We start from the raw sequence: 10914 nt of genomic DNA on the forward strand, positions 1-10914 counted from the left end.
GTAATGCAAAATACCAGAAATTCTGTAGATAATTTCAAATGGTGTTTGCTCACAACACTATTGTTGTCTGTGTTCACCTTGATTTTGTATAGTTCGGTCACATTGCGTCTCGTCGTCGTGTACAAAAATCAATTACTATTACTGCTGAAACTGAATATATACGCAAAGCGTTTTCGCGAGTAAACAAAAACGGCAGTCAACTACAATTAGCAATAGAAGTTGTACGTGTACAAATTATAGTTGGCGCAAGAAGTATTTGTTTGTGTGAGTGTCTGTCATTTGAGAGCGGGTGTGTGTGTGCCATTGTGTGCGTAAGTGACTCGTGCTTTTTGCCGACATGCAACAAAACGGAAAAACTGCTTAAAAAAGTGGGCAGTTAACATCACACACAAAATTATATTTCATCAATAAAAGAAGTGTGGGAAAACCTATTGCTTTACCCACTTGTCAGTCATTGAAAAATCGTCGCATTTTCAGTGCATTCTCCCCCGTGATCGCGTGTGTGAAGGTTGCATTCAAGTGCAACACATTAAAATTCAAAAAAATCTAAACCAAAATTTCCCCTTTCTCCCTCTCTTATTCTCAATCTATCTCTTTTGGTGTGGTGCTGCCTGCCGCCTGACAAACAAAACAGTAAATCTACGTAGCAATACATTTGGAAGGAAACAAAATGCAGATCAAGGAATTGTAAGTATTTTTTTTTTTAATAAATTGTCAATTTTATTTGTGTGTTGCCAACTGTGGTGCATAACGTGGACAAGCCGCTGATTGTGACAAATCGATTTTACGCTCATTTATTCTCAGACGCTGCGCTCTCGTGCTGCTCTCACTCACTCGCTTTCGCTCTCTTTCGTACTCGTTATCGTTTTACTTGAAAGTCGCGTTGCCAACTGATTTGCAAATTGCTTCAATTTATTAACTTTCTTTTTTCTTATTCATATTATTATTATTGTCATGGTCGATACAGTAACTCTAGTTCTTATCAGCGCACAATAGAGGGCGCTTCATTCATTTAGCTCTCTTTTTGCGCTTTTGTTGTTGTTGATATGACTCCACAGATGACGTAACGCGAGTAGCACCAAATCCTAATCTAATATATTCAAAGGTATTTACGTCTTTATTAAGCAGAAACACTTCCGGAATCCGTAAATAAATTCAAGAAAGAATGAATAAAAATAAACAACTTTCATTTGCATGCGTCGCCAAAAATCGTTGAAGAGCGCCTCTGCCACGTTACCGATATTTGGTGTCTTTGTTGTTTGTGTTGCGTTATTGGCTGAAAGGAGAGTGCAAAGTTTATGTTTTTTGTTGTTGGCATGACTCATCTGTCTGACAGCTGTCCTCTCTCTGCCTATATTTTTTTCGCCTTTTGACACTCTCTTTGGCTCTCTTGCTGTCTCTCTCGCACTCTCCTGTCATTTCTGACTACACCGTTTTTTCATGCTAGTTTTGCGCGCCGGTTTTCCAGCTGCGTTATCAGCAGCTACATTTAATCAAACAAGTTGGCAATACATTTGATAACGGCAAGCGTCGCGACTCACGACGACGTGTGTTTTTACCACCTACTAGCAATGCATGCACTCGTGCGTGCCTGCGAGTGTATGCGTGCTTTTTTTTACTGTCTCTTTCACACCTTATTGGTGCCTGCCAATTGAGCAATTCGCTTGCCAAGGGCTATTTCAGGCATTAACTTTTACGATTTTAATGCTCAATTACTTTGTTGACTTTGCTTATTATTAACTTTAGCTTGCATTCGAAAGGAATATAGCAATATTTCAAATTTTTCTTCATTTACTTTGTTAGCAATATTTTGAATTTCTCTCATCCACTTCGATAAATGAGATTATCGATAAAAATGTATATCACCTGTCTGATGTGTTGACGCATCAATTGGACATGATTTCATTTTGTCATTTGCATGTTGTTCACGTTAGCCGTGTCTCCGTCCATCTCCCTGCGCCTTGACATTTTCCATTTATGAGCGGAAATTGCCAAAAATAAACTGTTTAATTTTTAATTGATTTGACTTTGTGCGACAATTGAAGGACACACAGCACAGCTCTGATAAACAGAGCAGAAATACAGATGTACAAAGAGAAGCACAGATAGCATCTTCTTCAGTACTCAATCAATTCGGCAATTGTCTGACAATATTGCGATTCCAGCTCGATATTTGTAATGTTCATCATTTCCATAAATATTTTCCATTAATTATAATTTGTATGTTTTCCGATTGATTGATAAATCATGCAGGAATTTAAAATAAATTATACATTGTATTAGCATTTGTTATTTCAACTTCACTAAAAACATTATCAACTCAAATCTAGCTTATTTAGATTTTTCAATGTTTTAAATATATAAGACTCTGACAAATTGGAAAATCTGTACTCTTTCTTTCAAAAAAGGTTTGAATGATTCACTCCAATTACTGGTTAATTATAATTTCGGTTAATTTCGAACTTCGAAGTTTCCAGCTTCGTTAATTGTAGTTTTTAATAGATCCTTCTACAGTTGTTTTCAATATTTTCTAAGCAGTGGCTTTTGGGGTAACGACTGCTAATAAATCAAAGTAAAGCTGCCATAAATTGCTGTCGATACTTGCTTAATTTACGTGAGCTCTGAGCTCAATACAAAGAAATCCAATTAGAGTTAAGTTATCCAATTGCTGTAGCTGTAATTCAGTACGCTCAGCCAATGTTTACATAACACGAAATTATAGTGAAATGTCGAAAACGGTAGAAAACAAACAATTACTGCGAAAGAAAGGTAAATGAAATGAAATCGCAAGTGGAGAAAGAACCTAAACAAATTTAGAAAACCACAAAACGCGACCAACAATAAATAGCTGTCGTCAATGAAAAGCTGTGGTCATGAGTCAAGTGAGGGGTCGAAAAAGATGCGGGGAAGGAGGAGAATGCGGAGTAAGCGATATATTGTTTGCCATTTCGTTTTTTCTTCTTTTTTTTGTATTTGTTATCGCGCTGTGAATGAAAAACTGTCAACAGCCAGCAGAAAAGTTGGAGCAAACAAATTTTAAACACACATCAGAAATTAATTACTGGCCAACGCAAGTGGCGAGCTGTCGCTTAAATTAAACAATAATATATTCATGATTGTTGTTGCGTTGTGTTGTGTTTTCCGCTATTTGTTTTATGTCAATGCCAATGGGCATTGAAATGTTTATGCGTTCCGCAGTAGGCGCACTTTTTGCTTCATTTAACAATAGCGTTGAAATTTTTATAATTTCCACACCAGCGAATCAACAGCAAGAAAAACAATCACCAGCATGATATGAATACATTTGCACTACTACAATATATATATATATTCCATATCATGCATATGTTTGTTTGTAGTATTAAATTGTATTTCGTATAAATAATTGCGGCTGAGCTAAACAAATATTTTGATTGCAATAAAGTTTTTCATGCAATTATTTTGCATTAGTTTATGTTGACTATATTCTTTAAAGGGTTGGCGTAGGCTGTAATAGTACATTGATTGGGATCGTTAGTAAACATGATATGATAATCATAATATTTTATATATTATTGTTATTAAATTGAATAAGTTGAAAGGTTTAGCCATATTTTTTATAAATTTTATTTGGTGATGGCATTTAATAATAATAAACTTTGCTTACTTCGTTTTTATAGATTTTTGTGAATTCTTATAGCTTAATAGTTTTACCTCTATCAAATTATTTGGTTACTATTTTGATGAACAAGTTATTTTTTAGTCACTTTGAACTGCTAAGTTTAAGAGTTACTTTACGATATAGACAAATATGTTTAGTATTTAATTGCGTGAGGTCAACGTTGATTGCTTTAAGTAAGCAAAACATCAAACAAGTTTTGGGAAGCGATTAACAAAACCACATTATAGCTAGACAATGCACTCACTTAATGTGCTGATCTCGCTTTAATTGTTGTGACTATTATAGTACTTATATTAAGCTAGTGTCATTGCTCCACGTGAACAGCAACTTTTCAAATAGAACTTTGAACGATCGCTAAACTGATAGGAAATTGCACCTGTAGCATTTAAGGCATCGAATCGGCTTGAAATTCAAATAAAGCATACAAACAAGAGCGATCTAATATGTACTACTTTTGATTGTGTTTGTTGGTCGCGTGAAAGTTGTTTAACTATAACATGACTATCTGGTAGTATCTGTCTATGAATCGACTCCTTAGTTCCCCAATTTGTATTCAATTTCCTAATCTTTTCGTTTGCGCATTTGTTCATTTTCCTAATCAGATTTACAGACACCGATACATATTGTATATTGTGTGAGTCGTTGTTGCGATAAGATAAGAAAACTAACGGCATTTTTTTTTAGCAGCCTTGTTCAACGGGACACTTACAAATAGAGCTTGAAAAATATTTGTACAAAATATATACAGTAGAATGTTTTTAGGTTTACTATTGCAACGAGAGAAGTCTGCGAAGATATCGAATTCAAGAAGAGGAAACATGACAACAATAATATTGAATAATTTAACTAAGTAAAATGAATATAAAACAAAACAAATGATTTTAATGTAATGTAACAACTTAAAGCTGACCTTTTTGCAACTATTTTTGTGATAAACGGAACTGAATGTGAAATTATTTACCCAACATTTATTATATAGAACCTTTATGTAAGTTGAATGACAGTTTCTAATCTATTCTATAGACCGACAATTAACATATATGGCACCATTTAGCCTATATAGATTATGTATCTGATAGTAAATAATATGGTTTGATGATGCCATAAAACAAGTCGAAAATATCAACTTCAATGGTGAAATTGTAACTATTTGCACATTCAAATTGCAGGGTATGAGGCAATCAATGCCAATAATGACTCTTTCCTGTTCATATCTTGTTTTGTGGGGTGGCCTTCACAAATACTATTAGGCCAATCTGTAGAGCTCATTCAAGTGGAATCCACGCCCACAATTCGACCACAGCAGCGGCAGATGAAGAGCCTTGGCCAAGCTTGTCTCATCTGGCCAACACACACACACAAATACACACTTAACCGCATATTCACTTTCCATTTTCAATTATGACAACAAAGACAATGCCATTCCCCTTCTATGTGTGTGAGTGTGTGTGTTTGGATCTCTGTACTCAATGGATTGCCCTTGTGTCCCGGGAAGAGGAAGAGTGTGTGGACTTTTGCTCGGGTCGCTCATTAAGAGTACTTCAATATTTTGTTGTTTTATTTTCGTGACTCTTTTGACTTTTCCCCCCGCTGCCGCCCTTTCACATTGCTCTTGCTGCCGTTTCCCCATGACAACTCAAGCACATCGTGGCAATTTTCAAAGTGCCTCCCACTTGTCTTGTTTCGTTTTCTAAGCCAACTTTCCGACCGTATCTGCACTTCAATACTTCCCCTCGCTTTTCTGCATAATTTTTTTTTTTATACTTTGCTATACTGTATTTTAGCTTGTTCTTCTTAGTCAGCGTTACGCGCTGTAGCAGACACATTTCGTTTGATCTGTCGCCATTTGATTTTTGACCTAGTTAGTTTGAACCCTGCTCCAAAAAAAAGTTATTTACTTATCTTATTTGCCGCAGTCATTTATCTCAACTCTGTTGTTGCTTTGTTTGTTCGCTTGTTTGCTCTATTTGTTAATGTTTGTGTAGCGAGAGAGGGGAACACGCTTTGCGAGCAATTTACTTTATCAGAAAGTTTTGTAATTTGAATTGATTCAACGGCAGCTGATTAAACTGACAAGCAAAGCGGAAAATGCTCACTTTAAGTTTATATTTCAATTTATTTAAATAGGCACAAAAGTTTGCAAAGAAACCAAATTTAAGTAAAATACCTTTTTTGCTTTTAAGCATATTAAAATAAATTGTATCGTTTAAATTCATTTAAATGCCAACGCTTCCTTTGAGATAAACTTTCTGCTATTCAATTGTGTTTTCCTTTAAGGAATATCTTACAAATTCAATTTTCAGCAGCATCAACACAGCGCAAATAAATTAAGCCCCTTGATAATCGACCCCAGCTGACGCATTTAATCTTCTAATCCATTCCAAACCATGCTCAAAGGTTGAGGATTAACTGTTTTGCACACCAAATTAAGTGTAAATAAGTCAATTTACTTGGCACACAGTTTTGTGAATAAATTGCCCAGTTGTTGCCACGCCCACTCACTACAAAGATGAGCAAACTAAGCAACTGTGCGTTGATGTTGCTGATGCTGTTGCTGTTGCTTTCCGAGGTGTTAAGTTGGCTGAACTTTAACCTTTATTAAGTTGCAGTTGCCGAGTCAACTTTTTGAGGCCGACAAATGGTCTGTGGCAGCAGCAGCAGCGGCAGAGACATAGATAGAGATGGCAACATAGGTTAAGTGAGTCGAAGTCCGTGAGTCCCTGAGTCCAATAAGACAGGGCCACGCCCACAAGGTTCCGTGTGGCATTAGGCAGGCAATTAGCAACACGTCATTAAACGTGTCAACAATGGCAAAAGGTTAATTGCCACTGAAAGTCGCCTCTAAAACGGCAGCAGCCACAGTCGGAGGTGCCACAGCCACATCCCCAGCTAACAGGCTGGAAAATCTCATTGTTCTTAATTCTCTCATATTGTTGCACGCTGCTCTCTGTTCTCTGCGTGCCTCAGCTTGATAATGACAACAGCAACGACAAAAAAATGTCAACGCGACGACAGCTCATATAACTTGGCTAAATGAGAAACTTAACTACCTCTGTTTTATGGGCCAAGTTTTGCACCTTGGGCAAGTTTACGGCTGCACCAAAATGCTTACGTCACGACCAAAAGGCGCCACCACTTTCTTGCCAATTTCTCATTTCCTCTCCAGACACGAAAAAATACTGCAACGAGCAAAAAAGATGTCCGATACTTGTTTTACGCAGACCTTGAAATATATTATTTGTATACCCGACGCCCATAAGGTATAAAGTTATTATAACTTTGTGCCGATAGGAAATGTATTTAACAGGCAAAAAGACCCCATAAAATTCTTGATTAGTGTGAACATTCGAGGCGATATAGCAATATCCGTCTGTCAGAGACTATCAAGTTTGTTTCAAAACTTTGCTACGAATCGAAAAACAAGCGTAATTTTTAAGCTCGAATTTTGGTATAGACAATAATAACTATAATATTTATGTCTCCGGATAAAAATTGTATAAGTTATTTAATCGAAATCGGGTCTTAGCTTTTTTGGTATCTGATAATCTGGTATATTTTGACCTCTACAGTATATTTCGAATATAGTACTTCATCGATATAAAAAATATGACTTTCGGCATATCTTATTATTTTTGGGGTATATCGTTTGGCATATTTTAAGAATAATACCCCACTGTTTTGCTTTTATTGAAAATGTGTAGCGGGTAATTCACAGTCGAGCACACTCGACTGCAGCTTTCTTGTTTTATTTTTACAGCAGTTGCGTTTGTTTAACATTTAACATTTTGCATAATTCAAAAGAAAACCAAACTTGAAATTTTTGATTTTGACCTTAATAAAATGTGTGTATTTAGCTTCTCTGTAGTGTTTATTGTTTCATATCTCTAAAGTTTCTGAAATATTTTTGAGATTTTAAATCTTGCAATATATAATTCATAAACTTTTGAGAGAGTATACAAACGCGGTTAGGCTTTTGCAAATGTTTTGTAATTTCGTATTTACAGTAGTTAACTTATTCAATTTGTGGTCCCTGGGCCATGCCACAAGAACCGCAACAAAGTGAAGCCAGTGCGAATAAGTTTCAAGGCCGTCGCAATTATGTTGTGCCAGGGACCAGAACCGTCTCTCCCTCTCTCTCTCTCTCTCTCTCTTCCTCTTCTTTGCCTTTGCAGTCTCTCACACACACACACTCGCTTATTCGAACTTTAAAGTGTAGCATACTTTTAGGTTGTTTTTGGAAATGAATTTTTGCGCAGACCAACAAAAGTTTTGAAGCGCGCGCACGCAGTCTACATTTAATTAAAAATTGAAGCACATATTAAAATTAATTAATTAAAAATACCTTTTATATTTGTTTAACATGTATCCTCGTTTTTTTTTTGTGTCTCATTTCAGCCGCGTGACTTTACCATTAACCGTGGATGAGGTAAGAGAGAGATTGCATACTTAATGCCTTTTATGCGTTTAATGATTATTTCAATGTTTTTTTTTTTTCATTCTTCTGCTCTGTTTACAGTATCAAGTAGCACAATTATTCTCAGTGGCAGAGGCGTCAAAGGAGAACACGGGAGGTGGCGAGGGCATTGAGGTATTAAAAAATGAACCCTTCGAAAATTATCCATTGTTGGGTAAGCAGCTATTTTTAAGCAAACGGCACTTTCCACTTTTATTTCGTTGTCTTCTTGTTTTTCTCTGTTTTTCCCCCATTTAATTCTCAGGCGGCAAATACAATTCCGGTCAGTATACATATAAGATCTACCATCTGCAATCAAAAGTTCCAGCGTACATAAGACTATTGGCGCCCAAGGGCTCATTGGAGATACACGAGGAGGCATGGAATGCTTATCCTTATTGTCGAACGATTATTACGGTAAATATATATACACTCATACATACGAGATATGCATATGCGGGGCAAAAAGTTTCATTTTTATACGAGCGAGGAAAACAACGTAAACATCTCTTGATATTATCTGTATAAAACTGAAGAGTCTTAACTGCACAAAGGGGTTAAAGGACTCGCAATCCGCTTACTGCAAATTGATTTCTTTTCAATCGATGTTGAGGGCCTTACACAGCGAATTCTCCCTTTGTGATGATGAAACTTGAGCATTCACAGAATGTATGAAACTGTTAAGTAAATGCAGTTGAAACATGATTGGGAAATTGTTAAAACTTCAATATAACTTTTGAAATCTTTAAATTCAATTTGAACAGCAAGTATTTAAAATTTGGCACTCAACACAAGACTTTTAATTTAATTGTAATTGAATAAGGGATACATTTCATCAAAAAAAATTTTTCTAACCTTATGGACTTAATACACACTCTTTTAGAATCCCAAATTCATGAAAGAGGCATTCAAAATAATCATCGACACGTTGCACGTCGGAGATGCGGGAGACTCAGAAAATGTAAGTGTATTTTATCTACAGTATTTAACTAATTTGTGTTTTTCGTATTTCTCTATTTCTTCCATTACTTACACGATTATAAACAATAACGAAATCTGTTCAAAATCTAACAAAAAAAAAAACTATTAAATTGTCTCGTTCGTTCATTTATATTGCAAATTCGTTTTTGGTTGTGGAAATTTTAAATTGAATATTTGCAACATTTTTGGGTGCGTTTCCTTTTTGGGTATTTTTGTTCATAATTTTGGCTGTATCACTGTTAGAATCCTGGCTATATGAATCAGAACTTTGTAATTTATTGTGATTCGCATCATTTTGCAAACGATCTTGGCGATTTGCCTAATGTGAGTTATTCGAAATTAATTATGATTTTTACACTTTTCTTTACTTTACTTTATTCATTCATCAGATCGTTTTATCGCTTATAGGTTGTGTGTAAACTATGCTAATCGAACCTTTAATTAGTTAATTTAGCTTTAATGTTGCTTTAATTGTGCTGCTTAACATCTGTCACACATAATATTGGTTTCTAAAATGGCGATTCTGTCTTCAATCCATCTACTTTCAGGTTCATGAACTGACGCCCGATAAGCTGAAAGTGCGCGAAGTTGTTCACATCGACATTGCCAATGATCCGATTCTGCCCGCTGACTATAAGCCCGAAGAGGATCCAACCACGTAAGTTAAGCATATACATATATGTAATTTAAATTATTAAACGATTTTTGATTATATCATATATAACAAAAATGTAATGCTATCTTTCTCTTCACAGCTACCAATCGAAGAAAACTGGTCGTGGTCCTTTAGTGGGCGCTGATTGGCGAAAACGCGTTGATCCTGTGATGACCTGCTATAAGCTGGTCACGTGTGAGTTCAAATGGTTCGGTCTGCAGACAAGAGTAGAGAATTTCATACAAAAGTCCGAGCGACGTCTCTTCACAAACTTCCATCGGTGAGATAAATGTTATATAATTGTAATCGAGCAGACTTTTATTAAACTTGATATTTTCTTTTACTACAGCCAAGTTTTCTGTTCAACTGATCGCTGGTTCGGTCTAACAATGGAGGACATTCGCGCCATTGAGGAAAAGGTCAAGGATGAGCTTGACAAGGCGCGTCTGGTGGGCGAAGTGCGGGGCATGCGTGCGGATGGTGATTAAATTTAGTAGACAATTAACAAAAACAGATATGTAAATGTAAAAAACACACAAGAAAAACAAAATGCAATGAAATGGTAAAAAGAGCATAAATAAATTTAAAAGGAAAACTTAACTAAAATGCGATTGGAAAAAAGGAAACGAATACGATAAAAGAATTGCCGACAAGAGGAGGAAGAACAACAAAAACACCAAGTGTATAACAACAACAAAAAAAAAAAAAAGAAACAACAGCAAAGCTTAGATCTAGAGTAGCTCCCAAGCACATCAACACATCAACATCAACAACAACAGCAACAAGGCAAGATCAGCAGCAACAAGAACACCAATCAACAAAACCAATCAACAACAGTGCCCTTTGGTTAAGTTTTATTTTGTACGGAAAATGTAATCAGGATATACACAACAACACACAATCCATTTAATCCCTTACTACATTATTACAAACAAAAAGTCACACTTTAGCATTAATATTTAAAAGTTGTTGCCTCGAATTCAATTTGTATTATTGATATAATTTGTTTAAGTTGCAACTGTAAATGAAATAAACTAAATGACAGCAAATGTAAAAAGTTTAATAGCAACAATGCAACACAAAATGTTGCCTGACAAAACACACACACAAACGAGTCAAATGAAATGAATAAAAAGTGCATCGAAGCCAAGTAAAACCAATAAA

General features: G+C 35.6%; 1 protein-coding gene across 4 annotated transcripts; it reads left to right on the plus strand.

The window, feature by feature from the left end:
- Positions 1–80: 80 nt before the first annotated feature.
- LOC117573974 (phosphatidylinositol transfer protein beta isoform) lies at positions 81–10914 on the plus strand. 4 transcript variants are annotated; one of them, XM_034257516.2, is made up of 9 exons: positions 81–264; positions 635–687; positions 8057–8087; positions 8178–8289; positions 8380–8531; positions 9339–9419; positions 9644–9753; positions 9851–10030; positions 10100–10914. In XM_034257516.2, the coding sequence occupies exons 2-9, from the start codon at positions 671–673 to the stop codon at positions 10236–10238; spliced, it is 822 nt and encodes a 273-aa protein (XP_034113407.1). In that variant the 5' UTR covers positions 81–264; positions 635–670; the 3' UTR covers positions 10239–10914. The 4 variants fall into 4 exon arrangements, with proteins under 4 accessions (XP_034113407.1, XP_034113408.1, XP_034113409.1 ...); XM_034257517.2 differs by having other exon boundaries at positions 81–221; XM_034257518.2 differs by lacking the exon at positions 9339–9419 and adding an exon at positions 8998–9075 and having other exon boundaries at positions 84–264.

The sequence above is a fragment of the Drosophila albomicans genome, chromosome 2R (assembly GCF_009650485.2).
Source record: "Drosophila albomicans strain 15112-1751.03 chromosome 2R, ASM965048v2, whole genome shotgun sequence".
Classification (NCBI taxonomy): domain Eukaryota; kingdom Metazoa; phylum Arthropoda; class Insecta; order Diptera; family Drosophilidae; genus Drosophila; species Drosophila albomicans.

Excerpts from the sequence above, each read along its gene's own strand:
- LOC117573974 (XM_034257516.2), top strand. Across the intron at positions 8,290-8,379 it reads CGAAAATTATCCATTGTTGG|GCGGCAAATACAATTCCGGT; the intron begins GTAAGCAGCTAT and ends TTTAATTCTCAG. Across the intron at positions 10,031-10,099 it reads CTCTTCACAAACTTCCATCG|CCAAGTTTTCTGTTCAACTG; the intron begins GTGAGATAAATG and ends CTTTTACTACAG.